The sequence below is a fragment of the Engystomops pustulosus genome, chromosome 4, assembly GCF_040894005.1.
Source record: "Engystomops pustulosus chromosome 4, aEngPut4.maternal, whole genome shotgun sequence".
NCBI lineage: Eukaryota > Metazoa > Chordata > Amphibia > Anura > Leptodactylidae > Engystomops > Engystomops pustulosus.
Window position 1 is genome coordinate 104,112,021 of NC_092414.1, and position 24,839 is coordinate 104,136,859.

Genomic DNA, 24,839 nt, shown 5'->3' on the forward strand with positions numbered 1-24,839 from the left:
TCTTCCTAAATTCTAACAATATTTCTTTACAGACATAGGCAGCGAGAGAGTCTTATTTGATGGTAGGGTACATACCCCTCATTTGGATAGACTTGTGAGTGCAAGGAGCGTAAGTCCTACAACTGAAATGGTGTCCAGTGAATCTGTGGACTATCGGTCTACATTTCCAGAAGGTAGGAGTCCCTTAAGATTTTCCCTAGGTCACAGGAAAGGAGAAACTGTCTTGTATTTTGATCATTAAAGTTTTTTCAATATTTTCTCAAAATGTTGACTATACGCTCAACATTGTGTCATGAATTACCAAAATCCACATATAATAACTTTGTCTTATCTACCTCTTTGCGCTCCTTAGTGCAAGGATTACCCTTGGAGTTAAAGTACAATGCACAGTGGTGTTAGGTAACTACTCACCTTTTATTTAGTTGAGCTGCAGGCACAATTCTGTCAATGGCATTTCACAAATGTCACAGCACAGATCCCAGTACAATCAACCTGGAGGTCCTGTATGGAAAAATATTGGAACTTCTTTCAGGCATTGGGAAAAGTTTTTATCAAAAAGTAGTTGAGAGTAGTAAAAACACATTGGGGCAGATTTATCAAGCTGTCTGAAAGTCAGAATATTTCTAGTTGCCCATGGCAACCAATCACAGCTACCCTTTAAAATATTCATGAGCGCTGGTAAAATGAAAGCTGAGCTGTGATTGGTTGCCATGGGCAACTAGAAATATTCTGACTTTCAGTCAGCTTGATAAATCTGCCCCATTGTCTTTTATACATTTTAACTACTTTTTAATCAAAAGAGAAACATGCCAGCACCCATTTTCTTCTTATTGAACCTCCAGTCTGGAACCAGTCTCTTGCTATGTAAAAATGTAACCTGACTACCTCCATTCATTTCCAACATCTCTGATACGTGGAAATTGAGAGTCCTCAGTTCATACATTTTATTGGTTAAATGAAAAGATTGATGACAATTATAAACTTTCAAGACTATCCAGGTCTCTTCATCAAATCCTGTCATCAGGAGTTCCAATTTTGACATATTGACAAGTTCCCATAGACTGTTTATTATAAAAGAAGATTGATTGATTGATCCTCTTTGCTGGTATGGAACTAAGAATGTTCATTAGAAAAAAAGTTTCATATTTATAAACAAAAGGACAGAGAAATACTAAAGTGGATGAGACAAGTGATATATTTGAAATAACTATCAATGTGGGGAGAAGAGTAAACAATTGTAGCAGGAAACATTGCAGCAGTTTCTAGCTAAACCACATTGGGGCACATTTACTTACCCGGTCCAGTCGCGATCCAGCGGCGCGTTCTCTGCTCTGGATTCGGGTCCGGCCGGGATTTATGAATGTAGTTCTTCCGCCGTCCAGTCATCTCATCGCGCCGGAATGCACCACCTCGGACCAGGTGAAGGTAAGCGCTCCCCAAGCGACACTTTTTCGGTTTTTAAATGCGACGGTTTTTCTGAATACGTCGGGTTTTCGTTCGGCCACGCCCCCCGATTTCCGTCGCGCGCATGCCGGCGCCGATGCGTCACAATCCGATCGCGTGCGCCACAATCCCGGGGCAATTCAGGTACAATCGGCGCAAATCGGAAATATTCGGGTAACACGTCGGGAAAACGCGAATCGGGCCCTTAGTAAATGACCCCCATTGAGTGTGGTGCTGGTTAAGTTACTGGGATTTTGTCATCTTTATTGGAGAAGGAAATCTCTATCTCGTCAGTAGGTACTATGTATTGGCAGGTTTTACACTTGGTTGCAGTAAAACATATCTTTTGATACTGATTTTAGGGGTGTGTCTATAACACAGAAGTGTCAGGGTCTGACAACATAGTCCCAATATAGACAATATAGATTTTAAGCAATCATCTTTTGTAACAGTGGGTGTAATTTACTGTCTTTAGTAAGTCTCAACTCTCCTCGAACATTAATATTGATGGAAGTGAGGATTAGGATTCAGAATTTCATTGTCTGATGCGACTTGTGAGAAATAAATAAAAAAACACTGCTATTTGCAAGTGAATATAGTTATTACTTATTACATAGGTGGAACAACTCTTTAATGTTCTGCATTGCCAGAAACCCTGTGTTTTTAGTGAATGACTCCTCTGTGAATCAGCATATCTGTTCAGCATGACTCAGACTGTATTACAGATACTATAGCAGATTACCACACATTCCCCTGTTAATTTTTCACACAAGAGTTAATATATCAATCAAGAAGCTTTGAAAACGCAATTCCTGTTCATGCACAGGACAACAAATTAACTTTTGTGCAAAGACATGCCTAAGAAATAAGGTGGCAACATTAGATATTAAAGGAATGAACCAACAGAAGCTGAAAATACAGTTAGAACACTGTCCACATTGATATCATATAGAACCAGCATGACAAATGCTTACTCAATTTGGTCAACCCTTAATCACAGCTTCTAAGTTAACAAATACTAGAGATCAGGTTTTAACTGAATCTTTGCCTTTTGCTCAAACAATATTATCATTATTATTAGTTTTTGCTGCCTGTATTCCTTTAACTGCCAACATCTCTGGTTCTATAGCACAAAGAACCACAATAAATTTGTGATTTGAAAGATGAGATTATCATTAATATGATGCCAAAAAACATGTTTCTAGGTGATAGAGAACCCAAGATAGGGCAGTGGTGGCGAACTCACACTCGCACGGGTGCCAGAGGTGGCACTCAGCCATTTCTGTTATCACCCCAGGACAGAGTTCACCAGGAACAGGAACAAATCCACCAAATCTTCCTGCAGTTCCAGGCAACTTAAGAGATGCTGCTCTTTGGTACTGCAGGAAAAGTGATGAAGGTGTGGACAGGGCTGCAGTATCTTTTTTAGGTCCCCCTGCTGGACCCTTCATTCGTCCTCTACCGAGAGAACCTGGAGAGAAGCTACAATGAGAGCCTGAATTTGCACTCTTTCTTTCAACTGTATTGGTGTCCAGTGTCTGCAGAGTTTGTTGTAAACAGGATATTTATGGAAGAGCGAGGTTCTTCTGTAGATACTAGGCTAGTTTTTGGAAGATCTATTTTTACCATTCAAATGCCTGTAGAATGCAATGATAGGGAACAGGGAGATCTTGTACCTCACTATTCTGTGCAGAAGACATCTGCATACACTGTTCTGTACACATCCAGCTCTGCTACATACACTGTCACATGACCTCCACCTCTGTGAGCAGGGAGCAGTGGCTCCTCCCCTCCCATGAAACCGACTCAGAAACATAGTGTAAACAAAGTACAGATTCATGCAGCTTATCAGCATGGAGAGAGGAGGCAGCCATTGAAGCACTAAAATAATCTGAGAGGTATAGCAAGGAAAATACTGAATATAGGTAACAAAGATAATAGGCAAAGTTGTTTTACATCCCGAGTTATTGATTCGTGGAGAAAAAACCTTTACAGTTACTCTTTAAAATTAATCCAATAGGTTGAAGCAGAATGAAATACATTCACTGAGGCTGTAGATTTAATGCTTTGACACATCTAATTAAAAATATTGCATTTGACTATCTGCAAAATCTAAAAAAGAATAAAGAATACCATATTGTGTTACATGGTGGTTTTGAGAACATATTTTTCCATAGCTTGGATTATGGTTGTAAATGATAGCTTAATCCACTAGAGCCATATGAGGGTTGCCATGCCCTCACTTGCAGTTCTGCTGGGGGAATTCAGATTTTCACATTAGATTGTCCTGCTCAGCTCCATCTAAGCATTGGATGATAAACAATATGCTTCTTTCTTTCCCTTTCTATATCTGCGTCTCTGCATTCCTGATAAGATGAAGATTGCTAGTGAAACTCCCATTCATAAGACTGCAGGATATGAATCACCTCCTGGCATTTCCTTGGTTTTATACTTACTGAACCTTGATTTTAAAGCCAAACACACATCATTTTATATCCAGTTCCTATTACATGTGATATGTAAAATAAAATCCTGTACAGTTACACTAAAAATAATGTCATGGTTTATGACATTCTTAGTACTTCCTTAATTAAGAATCCCAGTATTCTGTAAATTTAATGTGTCGGCAGAAAACTACCTATTTTTAAGTACTGTAATGTTTCTATGTATAATTTTATGTTTTCATTTTATTTTTACATTTTCCAAGTAAATATCCATATTAAAATATAATTTCGGAAGTTTTCACCCTGGCCGCTAAGTCAAATGGTATGCTTGCTGAGAGACGCATAATTTTCTATAGGAGCTAACTTTTCAGCAGTCATCACAGACAGAATAACACTGTATTATTTATATATTAATAACATGAGAACCATCATTGGACAGGTGATAAGGGACAGCATGTATACTTTCCCTTTCTCTCCAATGATATTTACACAGGTCGCAGAAAATGTTGATCTGTTGATATTTTTGTCTGGTAGTCGATCATACCTTTTATGGTACATTTGTGGTCCACAGGGTTTAAACCTGTTTAAACCTGGTTTATCTTTTACATGTAATGCCACAACAGCCATGGGTGGATCTTCATTGGCTCTCCTGCTCCAGATCCCACAATGGCCTTTACCTATAGAGTGGACTTGCTGTTCTTACATGTGAGCTAGGTTCATCCCTGCATGCTCAAAATGTTATAGCTAATACTGGTGAGGAGGTTGGTTGGTTGTGAAACATTAGGGAAGAAGTAGTTGAGAGAAGAAAGTTACATTTGTACAGTCTTACGCGTACAGTCGCCTCTTAAATACAACCATTGGGCTGTTGAGCCCTCAATGTAATTGAGTTTGACACTCCCGGTTTGTGGTATAATAGGCCAGGCAGAAATGTATAGAAGCACTGTTTCTGGGCATTGTGTGATTTGTAGTCCTCATTAGCTTCCAACGCTGCAGTCAGTATCTCATGTTTTTAGTGCTCACTTTGTTGATAGGTAGAAACCTTCTGCTGTGACTCATTTCTCTTCCCCCCCTCTGTATAGAGTTTCTCTGTAATTGTAATAGGAAATAAAGAGTGAGGATGATAAGAGCCAATGTAAGAGGAGAAAGAAGTTCTTTTCCCCAATAAAATATACTACAAAATTTCTTATATTTACATGTACTTTAGTTTTATACAATGTTTGTTAAATGTTAGAGACCATTTTGTTCACCTTGTAGGGTAGAATGAAATCACTTTAAGCATATTTTCTACTAACATGTATATTCTAAGCATTTTTCTTAAGTTTGTTTTTTTCCAAAATGTGTCTCTTACACTTTACAGATCAGTTTCCAAATTCATCTCACGGTGGATCATGTCGAACAGCCCAGTATCCTCACAGAGACCTCTCCCCTATTTTGTCAAGTGGAGATTCAGACATTGCCAGTCCATTGTTACAGACATATGTCCATATTGATTTAAGTGCTTTAAGTGCAGACCTTGTGAAAGAAATAGAGCACATGGTTATTGGTGTGGATCGTCTTCTTGTGCACTTTAATAAAGTGATCGGAAGAGGTAAGACGTTACATTATATTTTATGTTCTAAATAGTTTAATGTTATAAGAGAATATCATACATAATAATAATGGTCATGTTTGAGAATTAAATAACTAGAGGTTGTTCAATTTCAGGGCACTTTGGATGTGTCTATCATGGCACACTGTTAGACACTGATGGGAAGAAACTACACTGTGCCGTGAAATCTCTAAATCGTAAGTGTAACAGAGAACATATACTTGTGTTAACCTATTTCAGCACACAGTATGGCAAAATATCAATGAAAACAGTGTGACTTTCTTTTACATATCTTAATCACATGCGTTCACTGCCATAAGTATTTGATGTTGCCTTAGTTAGTAATGTCTTGCTGAATTATATATTATCTGTAATGTAATACACAGTAACATAGTAGGCTAAAAGATTATGACATAAGACAATTTTTCATATACATGTGCTATAAAGAGTGCAATGATTAAAGCCTAACAACAGTGGAAACCTAAAAGTTTAAGTGTGATTGCATTGTTCAAGGAGATTTATAGAAGCTGAAAATCCACATGATTTGGTTGCAATTACATTCAATTACATAAACATACAAGACAGAAACCTTCCATTGGTAGGGTACCCAGCATAGTTTATGGCCCCTGTTTGGTTTATGTGCTTAGTTTACTTGATTCACTAAGACACAGCTGTTTTCTCTGTAATATGGGCAGGGGTTATCTGTAATAGACAGCCCTTTACCTTGATGGGTAATCCAAACACAATAGCAAGGAGCAATGGTAGAACTGCAATGATATTGACCTAGAACCATTGCTGATCACATATAGATACATACAAACAAGTAGCATCTACCTATAAAAGTGTTAGGCATGGTGAAAAACTTGAGATTTCATAATAGTTTGTTTTTCTTTTTTCGCAGTAACTTTCCATTTCCAGCATTTTCCCTAATTATGATTGCTCAATATTTGTGTATACATGAAGCCCTGATCATATGACTTGTTATAATTTATTCTTCCCTGAGCTATAACATGTTTTATTTTCCCTTCCTTTTCCCTTCCTTACAAGACTGACTTTTGTCTTAATTAAATATTTAAGGTATTACAGATATTGAAGAAGTTTCACAATTTCTCAAAGAAGGTATAATCATGAAAGATTTCAGTCATCAAAATGTTTTATCCTTACTGGGCATCTGTCTGCCCACAGAGGGTTCTCCCCTGGTAGTGCTGCCATTCATGAAGCATGGAGATCTCAGAAACTTTATCCGAAATGAATCTCATGTAAGTATATAGAACATTTATGACAAATGGGCGTAGAATGAGGCTGGAACAATTAGTACTCTCCCAAGAAAGCTAACTTTAGGACAGTAAGATGCAAGTAAACATTTTTTTAGAAAACTAAATAAACTGTAAATTACTTCTATGATCAAACAATACTGCTATTATATAAACATGTATATGATGTTGATCGACCTTATATGCCTAAGATATAAGAAGATTTATAAAATTCAGCATGCTACCTTGTCAGCCTGTAGCCACTGTCTGAGCCAATTTCTCCTGAAAGCTTGAATGAATAAAGAGATAGAGTCAGGGCATAAAGGGTGCACAAATTATGGAGTTGGTCAGCACAGTATATGAGCTTCTAATATTTTTGGATCATTTTGATTGTAACATGGCAAATTACATGAATAAACTCAAATGTCCTGTGCCTTTTCAGACAGGAATTATGCAGATTACAATCCACTGCTTGTGGAAGGTTGTCTTCAGTAGAGTGTCATGAAACATGTGCACGCTCCTACATATCATCTATAGCTTAGTTTGAGTACTATAAAAAGTGAGAAAATGAGGAGATCATGTTGCTAAATAATAGTTTCCATTCTGCAGATATCTGCAAAGTATTGCATTTAGCAGGACATCATTAATATTGGTCCTAATTTTGATAGTATAAAATGAATGCATTCATGTTTCCGTTGTTATATTTTAGAATCCAACAGTAAAAGATCTGATCGGATTTGGACTACAGGTTGCTAAAGGAATGGAATATTTAGCAAGCAAAAAGTTTGTACATAGAGACCTAGCAGCAAGGAATTGTATGTAAGTAAGAACAGAAATCCATTGTTTAACTAAGTTTAATAATGGAACTCATCAAGATTAATGTAATATTTTTTTATTCCCTAAGTCTGCAAAGTTCAGGAAATTTAAATAAATCCGTATATCTGGTACACAAAAGAGCTGTCCATTGGTGGAAGAAATCCTCTATTTTGTGTGCAATAACAAATCTGCCATCAAAATCAAACATGATAAACCATAGATACTTACTCATAGTTCTAGGCACCATGACTGCAGTGTTCTGCAGTATGAAGGGACACTAGTAATGCCCCCTATTTATCATAATTTTAAAAGTTGATTAAAAGTCAAAGGAAGAATGCCATGAATAAAAAATATAAGAAGATTACCACAGTCACGGTACCTGGATCTATGAGAAAGTGTCCCTGGTTTATCATGCCTGAGTTTGATGGTAGGTCAACAAAGTCATAGTCACATTGGTGATTCCAAAACAGGAATATTTTTTTTTTTACAACAGACTCTGCTATTGTGCTAATGAATGGCCACGCACAATACCTTTTAGTTGTCTTGTTACACTGCTGCTCCTATCCTGTCTTCTAAAAAAGATTTTTATTGATGTCCCCTGGAGGCATGGAGCTCAAGCATACAGTAAAGCTACCCCGCCCTCCTCCCTGATGCTGACACATGTAACCCAGTCCATTCATGGATGAGGAGGTTGTGAGACATGCCTCTGTGTGATGTTGAAGAAACTGGTGAAACCCCTTACTTCCTGCGGAAGTGGTTAATGATGCAGCTTATTCCAGTCAAACACAGACAATGTCTCCTTACCCATCCCTTAGGAGTTCTCTTCAGTGTCACACAGTGGTTTCTCGTTCTCGTTCACAGTGGTTTTTCATTCTCAATGTCCTCATTTATAAAGGGGGGTTGGATTAGCAGTGTCAGCGTTAGTGAGGAGGCAGAGTAGCTTGACTGCATTGTGAAACTCCCCGTCTCCATGACTAGATCAGAGCACAACAATAAAATTCTTTTTCAGAAGAATGGTTATCCAGTGGATAGGATATTTGCATTATTTAAAAGCCTTTTTTTGTAAAAACCAGGACATAAGAATCTAAAAGAAAGGCAGATCCCGGCAGAAGGGGCACACACCATTATTTCAGTGTACTTGGTTTACAATCCTTGATCTTGGTAGATGTCCTTTAAATTTAGCTGTTATAGAGGGGAAGAAATATCTTATAAGAGCTCAGCATCTGCTTATTAGTATGATGGGGCTAAGAGCAACAGCAAGGTAAATGTGCTGCTAGTTATGCAAAAACAGTCTCAACTATTATTCACAAGGATACAACAACTGGTCTCTTATGGTCATATGTGTATTCCACTCTGTATTACACTGTTTTCCAGCTATGGAATAGGTGGTTGAATTTCATTATTTAGTGAGATTGTAATTAGCAATGTATGTGTATAGTATAGCTCTGGTACTGTATCAATTTAGTTAGCTTGGTTCTGGTGCTGTATCTATCTAGTAAGCTTAGTTCTGTTTCTCTATTTATGTAGTTAGCCTGGTTCTGGCATGGTGACATTAGACATCAAGATTTTTGTGACCTAGTTTGAGGTCTAGCTGCAGAATTTTCTAAACATTGTAAATAATGCAAAATGTTTCCAGTGGAAATGCATTTACCAGACTGGAATGGACGAGTGCCAGAAGTGGCACTCAAAGTCTTTTCTATGGGCATCCAGACCAGAGTTTGCCACACAGGACTCAAGGCTTCCTCTTGTGGTCCAGGACAGACCATGTGCCATGCTTAGTGCTATTTTAATGCAACACATCCTTGACTATTGGAGGAATGAGAAAGCTTGATCAGAGATGGATTACCGCTGGAGCTCCTGCTCTGGGTCCCCTGATTCTTCCTTTTCAGGGAACCCTAGAGGGAAGATATAATCCAAATTTCTCCATCTTCTTTATATTGTATTGATGTCCTCAGGACAGCAATACAATTGAAACCTGTAATACAGCAGGGATAAATAAGTTACTGCTTAAATTGTTGGTACTTTGTGACATATAAATGGTTTATGGTTGTAGTTTGGGCGCTTTGTCCCTAAAAGGGGGATCACTGCCATCACATCAGTGGCATAGAAGCCCTGAAATAATCGCAAATGCTAGCTAGCTTATATGCTAGTGGGGCGTGAAGGAGGGAAGCAGCTGGCCGGGAGTGGACCAGCGCAGGGCGTTACTGTCCCTTTACCTGCGTACTCGCTGCAGCCAGTGAATTTTCACATATGAAAAGTCGCAGGTTGTGTTTATTTCTACACCAGGCAGGACCAGGGGTAGAGATAAACGCTGCGCAGGACCCCCCTTCAGATATATGAAGAGGCTGAGTGACGGCGTATGATAAATAACCCTCTCTATCTCAGTCATTTTTAGTTACAGATCCAGCAAACACAGCTTTTCTATTCTCTTTTCGTAACTTGCATAAAACTGTTACACTAACAACCTATTTCAATCTTTTACACTATTTCAGTAACTGATTCATCTTTATAGAAGTTACAAAAATATTGTAGGCTAGTCATATTCTGCTTTTTCCATAACCCCACAACTCAGTTAAAGATACCCCCAATCCATATTGCATCAACTCCTGACAACAGATGAACCACTTGTGAAAGCCGCTCAAGCAATCACTAGCTGAGGTGGGTCACTACTTCAACCAGTGATTAGCTCAGGAGCATCTGTAATGGTGCAGCGGGAAGCAATAAGTAACCATTTATGATTTTAGAGTCTCCTGTCGAACCCCTTCTACCAAGACTTTTATTTTTATGGGCATCCCTTTTAATGCAGACATACTGTGGCAAATGCCACTGATTTAGCTATTTTTGTGTCACTTTTTATCCCTAAGGAACAATATTTGTTCCAGGAAATGTGAATGGCTTCTATAAAAGGATGTCCAGTCAAACAAGGGGAAATTTGGGAAGCTGATATAACATTAAAGTCAATTATAGTGTAGCTTTAAATGTTGGTTTTACCTGTCTGGCATTAGGACGGCTAAAGCTATTTATTTCCTTATGAATCATAGAATGTGGTAAATTGCTAGTCGGGATAAAAAAACATATAAAATATTACTGTAACAGACATGCAGTTGCGATCACTTCACATGTCTCACACATCCTGAGGCACATAGATATGCGATTAGATGGAAAGATAGATGGTAAACTGGGGTGTATCTATATTCCATTGTAAGGTTTCGGCGACAAGCCATCTTTGTCTAGCATGGAGTGTGTAACAAAACATCAGCTTATTAAGGACCAATACCTATCCTGGTCGAAGAGTACAATTAAGTAAACAGTTTTACGAATAATAACCAACAGTACATGGTTGCATGTACAATCAATACAATATACACAAAAGTGTAGGGTATAACTACCACAGTATTGTATATTAAAATCATAAGTCCCATCTATTGGTATATGACCTTCCTCTTATCTTCTTCTGGTCATTAATTTAAACAACATGCTTGGACTACCTGCATAATTGGCATAGACTGGAGTAGTGCGAGCATCCAGAATATAGATCTGGCTTGCAACAGTGGAGGATTCTGCTGCATGCTTACAACATAAGGAGAAATAACAGGCAGACATCTTAGAAAAGGGAGGAAAGGGCATGGACTGCATATTGAACCAATCGTTTGTAAGTATAGACAAACTATATAGCTGACTGTAAGTAAAGAATTAGGTGCGCATAAAGGAAGTCCTCATATCATGAAAAACAGACAAACTGTAACCCTAGGTTATTAACCGCTGTACCTGAACTCCTGGTAAGCAGTTTTATGCAAAAAACAAGCAGGATAAATAATTGACCATGATAAGGGAGACATGTTGGAGACTTGGTCCATCTGATAGGGGGTCACAGAAGATGAAAGTATCTGAAAAGAGAATATAGAATATATTAGAATAAAATACTGGTCAGGGAAATTCTCCCAAAATTAAATTCCTTATACCTGAAGATCAAGATGGCTGAGCAGGAACTATTAATTTCCCGATTACTCCCTAGCTTTTGACTAAGAGTGGTTAGCTCGAAACGCATCAATCTGTTTTATAGAGAAATAGTGGCAGAGGTCTCTGGTCAATATCATCCAATGTTATTTAACCTGTTAAGAACCATGCCCTTTCTTGTTTTTTCATTTCCATTTTTCACTCCACACCTTCAGAAATGTATAACTTTTTTATTTTTACACATAAAGAGCTCTGTGATAGCTTGTTTTCTGCTTAACAAATTGCACTTCATAGTGATGGTATTGAATATTGTACTTGGAAGCGGGAAAAAATTCCAAATTCAGTGAAAATTGTAAAAAAAAGTGCATTTGCATCATTTTCTTGTGGTCTTGGATTTTACGACTTTCACTGTGCGCCCCAAATGACATGTCTAATTTATTAGACATAATCCCCCATACGATTATGGGGATACCAATTTGTATAGGTTTTATAATGTTTTCATACATTTACAAAAATAAAAACCTCCTGTACAAAATTTTTTTTTATTATTTTTCCATTTTCTGGCGCTAATAACTTCTTCATATTTTGCTATATGGAGCTGTGGGTGGTGTCATTTTTTGCAACTTTTGATGATGTTTTCAATTATCATTTTTAGGACTGTATGACTTTTTGATCACTTTTTATAGATTTTTTATATTTTTCAAAATGGCAAAAAAGTGGCATTTTTGTCTTTGGGCGCTATTTTCTTTTACGAGGTTAAATGCAGTGAAAAACCATTATTTTTTTGATAGATCTGGCATTTTCCGACACATCGATACCTAATGTGTTTATGATTTTTACAGTTTATTTATATTTATATCAGTTCTAGGGAAAGGGGGGTGTTTGAAAACATAGGGTTTTTTAAAACTTTTTTTATTTTTACTATTTTTCAGGCTCCCTAGGGTACTTTAACTGTAGGTTGTCTGATCGATATTACAGTATTACAGTATGGCAGTATATGGAGATTTTCCTCCTCATTCATTACAACATGCTGAAAGGGTTAAAACGAGACTGTCATGGTGACGGATCGCCGCTCCCCGATGATGTCACGGGAAGCGACGATATTCGGCAAGCAGGCGCCGGCAACTTTGACTTACTGGCTATAGAGAGGGCTCAGCCCGTGAGCCCTCTCCATGCAGCGGGACCCGACAGGCGCCGATGCATGGCAGGCGGCCGGGAACCGGTTAATAATGGACTCAATCCTAGTGCTTTAGCCACAATAAGAAGATAAGTAGCTGTGTGGTGTTCTTTTGTTTTTGGTGTAAGTAAATCTCTTCAATCTTTACCTTCAGCTACCTCTTTGTTTAAATTTCTCAGCTATTTTGTCCATATTGGTGCATAAATTCGATTTGTTGCTTGAAATCCTTTTAGCTCTGAGAAATTGACTCATTGGAAGGGAGTCAATCGGCGGATGAGAATAACTACTGTTCTATCTGTAGGTTTAACGAATAAATCTATGGTACACCTGACCAAAACGTCTAAAAATTGTTGTTCATCTTTCAAGTGCACAGCGGTAAATTTATTATCTTGATCAATAGTGTTAAGGAACAAATAAAAGTCTTTCAGTTAGTCACTATTACCTGTGCATAGATATTTGTTAGGTTTAGTAAATCTGGTTACTCTACATCACCTATCTGTCCTTTGTGAAAATGTTTCCAACACCACATTAGCAGACCGTTCTTTTATGGCTGTATTTGTAATTCTCAGATGATTGATGCCATGTCTGAGTCATTTCTCATTTCAACTTGTAGCAATAAAATCCACATTTAATTAAACGCAGGTCATTGTACTTAAAAAGTCTTTAAATTTACTATGACATAATGATTTTAACGCCATAGAGCTGTAAATTAAAGTTAAAGTGAATAGGTCAAAGGGCAAACAGGAGAAGTCTATGCTGCAGCAGTGTAACATAATCTATAGTGTAGAGAACAATACATTAGAAATGCTACTAAAGAGACGATCAGTATAAAGGTTTCTAAATTGGCTCATGCCCATAGATGTAACAGAGCTGATTTGCCATTTAAATGGCATTGTTGTTATTCCGTAACATTTACTGGATAAATCTGCAGTTCAATTAGTGCATAAATCTTTCACAAGTTTAGCTACACTATTCAACCTATTTTATGCATTCTTTTTCTTCTTTTAGTGCATCTAGAGAGACATAAATGTTGCTTAAAGGAAATGTGTCACCTTTTTTATTTTATTGTTTTACTTTAATATCACGGTCTTATTAGGGAGACATGATTTACATTAGCTGACACAGGTAGCAATAGTAGCAGGATGTTCAGGAGATTGTCCTGCCCAGAGAAAGGAAAAGAAAAGCTACAGTTTTTATGTTTTCACTATTTTCAAGAGTTTTTTTGTTGGTATCAATGAAAAGACCAGGTGAGTAAACACATTGCTTCTGGTCATATCCCTATTTTTTTTATATTTAGAAGGATGTGTGACAATGCGTTTCAGGAAGTACCACTCCCTTCATCAGGCCCAAATAGGGGTACACAGTATTCTACCCGTTCCTCATCTTCTTCTTCGCCCGGATCTCTTACTGACTTTCTTAGCAAACAAATCTCCCGAAGCTTTCCCTATCTGTCATGGAGGATTTGGAGGCGTCCTTTAACCCGGGGGGTGTGGAGTTGGCTATCAAAGACTTTCACAATGGAAAGAGCCCAGGCCCTGATGGTTATAATACCTCGTTTTACAAAATCCAGTGCACTACACTCTCTCCTAATCTCTCACACATTTAATGCCGTCTCCCCATAAACTTCTTTCCCCTCTTCCTTCCTTAAAGATAATATGATCCTGATATCAAAAAAAGGGAAGCACCCACAAGCCTGCGGCAGCTATTTGGCTCCTTAATATTGCCCCAAACATATGCGAAGATTTTGGCAAACAGATTAAGCAGCCATCTGGAAGACCGAGTCCTCCCGAATCAGTTGGGTTTTATTCCCGCTCGTTAGGGTAGAGAGAATACTTTAAAGACTTTTTCTATTTTACATCATGTCCAACTTCTAAGTAACCAATGGCAATCCACTTGACCTGGAGAAGGCATTCAACCAGGTGGATCATGCCTTTTTAGAGTCTGTGATAAAACATTGTGGTATAGGAAACATGGCTTGTATCGTGGCTTTATATAGTGACCCTAGAGATAGGCTTAAGGTTAATGGGACACGACAGGGCTGTCCCCTTTCCCAACTGTTGTACACCCTTGGTGTGGAGCATCTGCTGGCTGCAATTAGGCAAAATTCAGACATTGAGGGGGTGCGCATTAGTCCGCAACAATCGCTGCAATCGCTCTCTTGCAGACCCTTAAAAAATATGGTTCGTACAGTAATTATAAGATCAATATTTCTAAGAGTGTAGTGATGGGGGACGGTTTGCGTCCCTTGGAGATCGCATTGATTAAGAAGCGCTACACCTTCCTCTGGGCTATGAAGTCTCTGAAGTACCTGGGGATCAATATTCCGGTTCATTTGCCAGATACCTTTGCCCTAAATTATGCCCTGCTGATGCGATCTATAAAAGCTGACTTATCCAAATGGGAGCAGGATCACTTCTCGTGGCCAGGGCGTATTAAAAGTATAAAAATGAATGTCCTTCCCCGACTGCTTTATTTGTTCCAGACTATCCCTCTTTGACTCGCCAACCCCTTATTTCATATGTTAGATTCCCTATTATCCAAGTTCACTTGGTCATCCTCAGCCCCCAGGGTTTTTCAGATCAGTTTTATCTGGAAAAAATAAAGCGATTTGCCAAACTGTAGAACCTATTATATTTCAGCTGTTGCAACCCAGATCCTGGATTGCTTTAGGCACCATCTGGCCAAGTCCTGTGTTAGATTAAGCTACCTTGCAAGTTCCAATATCTAATCTCCCATGATTGCCACCTTCTGTATATAACACTCTAAAAATCCCCTATGCTACGTATCAAACACTGTTAACTATTAGATCGCTGAAGGGCCCCTTACTTTAATTTTGAGAAATCCATCCTTTCACCCTGGAATGTCTATGGCATTTCTGAGTGGACACCTTTGCGACCCTCCTGCAACTTTTCGCTCCGTGGAATTACACATCTCGGAGTCTCTTTTGTGGAGTTTAGCTCCTTTAAGGCCAAGTGGAAATATGGACAACTTGCTTATTTCTACTAAGTCTCTAAAGCTACGAGGTTCTTGACCTGCCCCATCCCCCCCCCCTTTGTATCTTGTCTCTGTATTGTTCTCCAATATTGTCCTACATTTCTCTTCCTTATCCTTCTGTTGCCCTGCCATTCCCCTACTTATCATCTTTTATCTGTCATTGATATATATTTCTCTTTATATACTTACTTTAATTTCCGGGTTATCCTGCTATACAGGTTTTGACCTTGTTAATGTTCTGGATGGAGCTCCGTGACCCACTGTTTTTGTTCAGCCGCATGCACTTGGTCGGGGACTGTAATTAATAACTTCTCGGACACCCCTCTCATGCCTTCTCAAGAAATCGTCCATCCCCAGCCACCCCTCACCAACCCCTTACCCCCTTTCCTCTCTCACTGGCTATTTTTTCTTTATATTCAGGGGTTGTCTACCTGTATATGTTATTGGATTTCAAGATATTTTGTATGTATATGACCTTACTATATATTCACATGTGCTGATATTAATACAGATGTTTACATATCTCATTTTGCTCATTGGATAATTTGCAGATGTTGCACTATTATCTTTTCATTACCTTGTTCCTATATACAATGATCGATCAATAATGCTTTTTGAATGCAAATAGGGGTAAACAGGATACCGTTGGTACAGGAGTGATGGTTAAGAAAACGGAACTGGAAATATTTGCTGTAAAAAACTCAGAAGGTGAGGATTAATGATGAGGACTGGCATACAGCACTTCTGCCGGCACCTGGAGTACATCATCTTACAATACTCATCACAATAAACTTTCCGGTCCAGTCCTCCTCATTAATACTTGCTCTATAATAGGTTGCTTGCAGATTACACTGCATTACATTTAGGTTTAAAATGCCTGTAAAGGGAACCTGTCATCAGAAATTGGCCAAATAAACCACTACTAGAATGTTGTCAAGTAGTTTAGCAGCTTCTAGATCATGTTTCTTTCATGGTCTGCAGCAGTGGCATCATCCAGAAAGTCAACTTTTGAAGTGAGATGTTACTTGGTTTTATGAAGTCAAGGAGGCAGAGAGTATAAAATTGAAGTCAAACTCTCCCTGCTTTAGAACACCCCCTGTACATTCACTGTAATTGATAGTTCTTAATCCAACAACATCCTGAGGTCTAGCGCATGATGTCAAACACATACGTGAAGGTGTTCAAAGGCAGAGAGAGCTTGACTTCAGTGTTAAACTCTCCACCTCCCTGACTTTATACTACCTATTAACATCTCACTTGAAAGTTGGATTTTGTGGACGATGCCAACAAGCTGGGCCATGAAACAAACATGATCTAGAAGCTGTTCAGCTGTTTGACAACATAATAGTAGTGGTTTATTAGGCTTATTTCTGGTGACAGGTTCCCTACTGTTAGTACTACTGTTACTCTAAGGGTTTTAATACGGTCCTTCCCTTTTTTTAACTTTAGTAGTGTATGCTGTGATCTCCAAGCATAACACAGCAGTCATCGTCATAAAACATAATTTTACAAAAACAATGTTTATCTAAAGCAAGCTACAGAACACATAGAAGCACCAACAATGAGGAAAGAGACATACAGCATAGGGGGCAACAGACTGGGTTACATACATGGGGCTTTACTTTGGCATCTCACTTCTTTCCTTAACATAAGTATTTCATATGCTCACATTACAGTGGGATGAATGTAACATAACAAAACGGATGCCCCTGGAACACATACTGTATAGGGGACTGCTTTCTCGTACTCTCCACAATATGGTAAAGATTAGATCAAAGGAGGTTACTGTTCCGTTAATCACTATGTCCCTTAAATTTTGCAGTAACATTTGATATGTGTGTAGTTCCTCAATTGTGAAAGACTAAATTATGAACTCATTTATTTGTGTTTTCCTTTAGGCTTGATGAAACATTCACCGTTAAGGTGGCAGACTTTGGTCTTGCCAGAGATGTTTATGACAAGGAATACTACAGTGTTCACAACAAAACCGGAGCCAAGCTACCAGTGAAATGGATGGCCCTGGAAAGTCTGCAGACTCAGAAGTTCACCACCAAATCTGATGTGGTAATTATTTATGGCATTCTTATCCATATGTTCATAGTTTTATGCAATTTTTTTGTTAGAATGTGCACTGCTTGCCCATCTTAAAACACATTACAAGTGAGATACTGCAGCACTCTGACCCTAGTGAAAAAAGTGTATATTTTATTCACCTATATATAATGTTTCAGATCACTTCTTAGGTTTGGGCTTTAGTGAAGATCAACTGAAACATTTGCACCAGGGCCCAGGTAATCTGGGATATTGTATAACATAACATGGCATATCTTTAGAACAAGTAGTCCATGTTCTATGCACAAAGAGCATGCAGCACACCAGGGAGAAGAGAGTCCTTTTAATTGCTTATCCAAAGCAGCTCCACTGTACGTGTGACTATCCCAGGTGCTTCAGCCTGACCCCCTGCAAGGGATTTCACCCCAGATACATCTCCAGATTTCAATTGATATGAAATTGGTTTATATCATGATGTGCACTATGAAAATGTATACATGATATAGTGTCCACTTCAGCACTTGTATTTACTCCAATCCCATGGTGTTATTCCACTTCCAATTAACTTCTCCAGATGAGGATTCTGGTTAAAATTCTTTACCAAGATTTTTACATCCTTGCATAAGGACAACATTTGTAGCTACTACAAGTTACAAAGAATTTAAGATGCTTTCCTGTTCACACTAGTACAACTATTCAGGTGTCACATTAAACTTTTCATATTGTGTTTCTTATTAATTCCAAATCTCACAGTACATCACGTAAAATAATATTCTCAGTGGAGTTTCTGTGTATGACAAGGCTTCATGTCAATTACTCACATGTGTATTTGCTGATATATTCATGTACAGTTGTTACAGAAATTTCCCTGGTGAAAAGTGCTTCATAAATGCTTGCATTTTTAAGTAAATGTTAAAGATATAGAATAAGATCATTTCCAATTATGATGACAAATAGAATAATGACTTAGCCTAGGAAGAGGTTGTCCATAAGCATCTGGGCTGGTGAACTCTCATGTTACTTTAAAGCTTCATAAAATTTATTGTTGCCATGGAGTGATAATATTACAACACAACTGTAAACTATCTTTATAATAACAAAGTATATATTTTTTTTAGTGGTCATTTGGCATACTGCTGTGGGAGTTAATGACAAGGGGAGCGCCCCCCTATGCGGATGTTAACTCTTTCGATATAACTGTATATTTACTACAAGGACGGAGACTTCTACAGCCGGAATACTGCCCTGATGCACTGTAAGTCTTACAAGTACTATTACAAGACATTTTGATTAGTAGGAAATAGTAGATGCTATAATCTTATAGATAAGATTTGTTTGAAACCTCAAAGAGTAACCTTCATTTCAGATTAGTTTGTAAAGAAACAGACTGCAAAGTGTCCCTTAGTTGCAGTTTTAATTCTCCATCATGGTAAATCTGTCTACCAGATTGAAAAGAAGTATTGCTTATTTCCTGTTTGTTTACACAGCCGTATCAAGTGAGTGTTAACCCTCTGCACTCTCCATGGCTGTATGAGCATTGTTTTTCAAGCTGAAAGTAAAGGGGTTAATCCTCCCTTCTCAGAGCCATATAAACACACTCAGATGTAAACTCATTGTCAGCCTCATATACATACACTACACAGGTTGGCATACAGATCTATGGGAGGAAGTTCTTGAGCCTGACAGTTCCAACTTCAACAATATCTCAGGACACAATTAGAGTTTAGTGCAGTGACAATAACAGCGCATATGCCCATGCCTCTATTCTGTACACACACAGCACAGTGCTCCTCATCCTATTGGAACATTGCACATTACTATATTTATGGGCACAGCATATCTTGTCCTATCTTGACTATACAGTGTAAACACAACACAACGCTAGTCCTCATATAGTGTATATATGTATATATGAGCACAGAAGCTCTTTTTCTTTGATATATGAATTCAGCTCAATTCTTTTACTCTTATCCTGCATTTTTGCACTGCACAGTATTTCAGGTACTATTATATTTATAGGAATCCTTCACAATACAACTGATATTATTCTGTGTGTATGAGTACAGCACTGCTCTACTACTTTTCTCCTGTATATATGGTTTTCTTTAAAAGGAAAGGGGTCCACCATGCATTTGTATTGCACTTTGGTTGCTTAATGTTAAAGATAGCAAATAATGGGACATAGCTTTATCAATAGAAAGAAATGTAGTTATACAGTAATTCAGTGATCTTTGAAATGTTTGCAGAGGGAGGATGTTTTTGTGATGTGTCATCAGGGAGGACTACATTTTGAAATCTAAGTGAGGTTTGCTCTTCAGTAAAAAAGATAAATACTTGTGATATAATATCGTTAGATATGGCAGATACAATTTGATCCATCCATAAGATAACCAGGTTATCTGGTAGGGAACATACTGGGGCAGATTTATCAAGCTGTTTGAAAGTCAAAATATTTCTAGTTGCCCATGGCAACCAATCACAGCTCCTCTTTACAATATTCGTGAGCACTGATTAAATGAAAGCTGAGCTGTGATTGGTTGCCATGGGCAACTACAAATATTCTGACTTTCAGACAGCTTGATAAATCTGCCCCACTCTGTTATTTCATTTGATAGTCTAACATTTTTGAAGACAAAATTAATACATTTCTAAACATTTGTGTATTTTAAACGGCTCTAAACAATTTAATTTTCTTCTTTTAAACAGGTTTGATGTTATGTTGAAATGTTGGCACCCTAAACCAGAGCTACGTCCAACCTTTTCTGAACTGGTCTCAAGAATTTCTTCTATCTTTTCAACTTTCATTGGGGAGCATTATGTGCTTATTAATACAACATACGTCAACATCAAATGTTCTGCTCCCTACCCATCTCTATTACCGGCAGAAGAAAACACAGATTTTAATCTCGATACATGATTCCTGCCATTTTAAGAGACTTATGATATAGGTCCATGTACTTCTTTAACAAGTTTGACAGCCCTGGTGGTGTTGGTTTTAGTTTTATCTTATTGCACTAGAAGCAGAACTTTATTAATATGGACAACTACAAACTAATGTTCAGAAGATGGTACAAGATAAGCAACATTACTTTTACGTTTTTTTTCGTTTGTTTAGTTTTCAGTTGCCATTTGTTTAACGCAATCCAAAAAACGTCTATGAAGTAAAGACCGGAAACTCTAGGCTGTTCTTGTCATTATGAAGACTGAACTTTACTTTTTACTGTCTGCATAGCACTTTTATCTAAGATACTTCTACCTGATCATGTCGCTCAATATCCACAACCTATGAAGAAAAATTGTGATCACTAAAAGAATATAGTGGAAGAAGAATGATTATAGCAATTGTGTGCAACATTGCATAACACAAGAAAAAGATGAAAAGTTCACAGAGGAAATCTGGAAGACAAATAAAATGGAATTGGTGGTGGAATAGGAAACCATTGTAAAGTGATCTCAGCGACACACCGGAACATGATTCATTTTCTTCTAACAGTTTCCACTACAATGCTGGGCCAAGACTTCATGTCAGAGACATAGACTTACTGGGAATTATTTATCGTGTGTTGGCGTACGATAGCCCCGTCGCTGCTGTTGTTCAGCCCAATACATCAAGATACGCCCCAGCGGGGTCCTGCGCAGCAGGGCCTAGGGTAGAAATAAACACATCCGGTGACTTTTCACATGGCAGAGGCCATGATAAATATCCCCCATGGAGTCACTGTGCTGTGATACTTTAGTATAGTTTCTGTCAATGACCCTTAGTCCCTGGCAGACGCAGTGTTGTTGACTATTTGGTTTGTAATCTTGGTTTGTACATTTCAGCAAACATGTTGGTCTCCATGATGCCCCGACGGGTAACAAAAGAGGACATAATAGCATCAATAGAGAAACCTTATCGTTTAAGATTGAAATTCAAGCTAATAAATGGGATTTTCACATTTAAATTGTACACTTAAAGGAAAACTACCATCAAAATCCAGCATAGATGCAGTCAATGTGACTGCGGTAATCTTCTATTGTATGTTATTCAAGGCCTCCTTCTTTCTAAAATAAACTTTTAAAATTAATGAGCCTGAAAGGCTATTGGGGCGTTTCCCAAAAACCCTAATAGCTGCAGATTCACAGGCTATTAGACTGTCTGACGCTCCCCCTATGCTCCTACTGGGAGGCCCCATCTTCATCCCTCTCTGCCGTATGTAATCTCACTGCAGCTGAGGAAGTTTCACCACATGGAGGAAGGGGAAGTTCTCCTTGTACCGGAATCTGCTGCATGGAGGGGTTGTGGTAGATTTCCTTTAACCACCCTATAAACTTGTTTTGGTAGGTATCTTTTGTGAATGGTGTGTTGTGATTTTGCATACTTTGAAGTATGTATTTCACAACACATGTCCTCTTTCTAGAGGGTGATAAGTGATGTACACTAAATATATATGTTACTTTTTTATGTAACTAAACACTGGATTTTAGATGTACAGCTCATGTCCCTTCGCAGGTGTAACTTGAGAGGATGCAGTCGGGCCCACACACCTTAGTGGGGCCCAGAAGGTGTCTCCGCCCCATCCAAAGAGATCACAATTATAAAAGAGACATTATATACCGTAGCTTCGGGCCTGATATGGATTATGCATTGGGGTCTCGCAGCTGTCACTTCTGACCAACATGGACATATTTCGCAAAAAACACTGAACCAACTGAATCTGTTTTGCAAGGTTCTAGCAAGGATAAAAAGCTTATACGTGTATATGATGTACATATTTCTAGAGTATTAGTAATGTGGACACTGGAGCAGCACATTTGTTACATAACTTTACATAGTAAATGAAAGTAAATGCTTGTTCCTGTGGAATTGTTTAATGTTGTACAGATTATTTGGTGTGGGATGTTACTGGATTTATTGATTTAAAGTATGACATTCAAAGTTTTATATTTTTATAATAAATGTTTATTTTTAATGCGATGTACAATGTTACTTTAATGTGCAATGGTTAAATATTGTGAAATACATGTGTTGTGTCAATTGAAAAGTACTATTAAAGTTCTCAGACATAATCTTCTTGCTGACATGATGTCCAATACACATTTGATGCTTCAAATTAAATGGAGGACATGTATCTTAGTTTTTTTTCTTTGGTGTATATTTGAGACATTTGGAAAGTCCTTATTGGCCTTATACAGGCAGTCCCCGGGTTACATACAAGATAGGGTCCGCAGGTGGCAACATAGCATATAGACTTGCAGGTATACATTGCCCCGTAGCCAGATATCAGATATCATCCCTGCTATATGTTACTTTAGAATGAAGCCGAATATGTAAAGTTCACATATTATACAAAGCAATAAACAAATATTGCAAATGCACTTAGTAACAAGAAAAAAGCTAATGAATTTGGACATAATTAGGGAACTTCAAATCTTAAATTTTTATATAGTTTTTAATCCAATACCCCAAGTAAATGGACTAAGCAGCAGAAAAACGTAGTCTTACACCAGGTGATTAGTAACAGGGATCAACCAAAGATCCGTGATGCTCTCTCAAATAAATAGACCAGCAACTCAGTACAGGCAGTCCCCGGGTTACATACAAGATAGGGTCTGTAGGTTTGTTCTTAAGTTGAATTTGTATGTAAGTCAGAACTGTATATTTTATCATTGTGACCCCAGCCAGAACTTTTTTGGTCTCTGTGACAATTGGATTTTAAAAATGTTGGGTTGTCATAAGAATCAGTATTAACAATAAAGCTTTATTACAGACACCAGTGATAACTGTTACAGCTGTTTATTGTAGCCTAGGACTAAAGTACAATAAATTACCAATATCCAGAGGTCCGTTTGTAACTATGAGTCGTATGTAAGTCGAGTGTTCTTAAGTAGGGGACCGCCTGTATGAGTATGAGAGCTTTCAAATAAGGGTACAAATTAAACACATAATATTTATTTGATATGCATTAAAAAGAATTACCCGAGCATTGGGCACAATATTACCAGGGTCTTATTAAAAATAAGCTGACAGCCAGGAGTCTCTTGGAACAGTTAGCGAAGTAAGGAAAAAATGCATCTTACCGCTCCTGATGAGTAAATGGAGTGTAAAAGATGAATCTAGAGATTTACTTATCCTGATATTAAAACAGAATAAACTTAGATCTGGCAGTCTGAAGATGCCAAATTTGTTCAGTGACAAATAAATTAATTGTACCTACAGGTTTATTATCTTTTTATATAATAATTTATTACATTTCAATAATAATAATAATTTATTTATTTCTATAGCGCACACAGATTATGAAGCGCTGCTCACAGCTTGCCCAATCAGTCCCTGTCCCCGATGGGGGCTCACAATCTTATCAATCTACCAGTATGTTTTGGAGTGTGGGAGAAAACCGGAGGAAACCCACGCAAACACGGATAGAACATACAAACTCTTTGCAGATGTTGACCTGGATGGGACTTGAACCGGACCCCAGTGCTACAAGGCTGTAGTGCTAACCACTGAGCCACATTTGAATTATTTATATAATGTATATAATAAATATATATATATATATTTAAATCCCCGTCATCATGTGTTCAGCCCCCTTTATGTAATCTATTGTGAAAGGTTTCTTTTTCACCAATGTTACAGCAGGTCCATGGTCATAATAATAATATGTGCTGTACTACTAGGGCAGAGGTCCCCAACCGCAGGTCCGCGGCCCTGCGCCTGGTCAGAGCTCGCTCTGTGTGGATTTATAATGTTTTCTGCCATAGCCGTGACAGCTCGCAGCTCCCGGCAGAGAACATTATGCAGGACGGGGTGGGGCGCCGGGCGGGTCTTAGTGACGCAGCCCTCCACAGCACAGCATGGTACCTGTTGTACATCACGGGTAAGGTCTTAGTGACGCGGTCCTCCTGCACAGCATGGTGTGTTCCTGACGGGGTGGGGCGGCAGGCTGTCCTTACTGACACGCCCCCGGCAGAACATGTTATGTGGGGAGTGCTGGGGCAGCAGACTGGCTTCAGTGACGCGGCTCCCGGTACCGGTGTTCAGTGTGTAGCGCTGCTAAGCAGCAGCGCTGTATACACTGACGCTCAATGTACAATGCTGCTACTTAGCAGCGCTGTACACAGAGGTCCCGCCA

General features: G+C 38.3%; 1 protein-coding gene across 1 annotated transcript in view; it reads left to right on the top strand.

The window, feature by feature from the left end:
• MET (MET proto-oncogene, receptor tyrosine kinase) overlaps nt 1–22,840 on the top strand; it is a 105,518-nt gene extending 82,678 nt beyond the window's left edge. The window contains exons 14-21 of the mRNA XM_072146953.1: nt 33–173; nt 5,245–5,475; nt 5,592–5,672; nt 6,553–6,734; nt 7,438–7,547; nt 17,571–17,736; nt 18,843–18,979; nt 20,431–22,840. Coding sequence (XP_072003054.1) covers nt 33–173; nt 5,245–5,475; nt 5,592–5,672; nt 6,553–6,734; nt 7,438–7,547; nt 17,571–17,736; nt 18,843–18,979; nt 20,431–20,641 — 1,259 coding nt within the window. The 3' untranslated portion in view covers nt 20,642–22,840. The remainder of the gene's footprint in view (nt 1–32; nt 174–5,244; nt 5,476–5,591; nt 5,673–6,552; nt 6,735–7,437; nt 7,548–17,570; nt 17,737–18,842; nt 18,980–20,430) is intronic.
• The last annotated feature ends 1,999 nt before the right edge of the window (nt 22,841–24,839 follow it).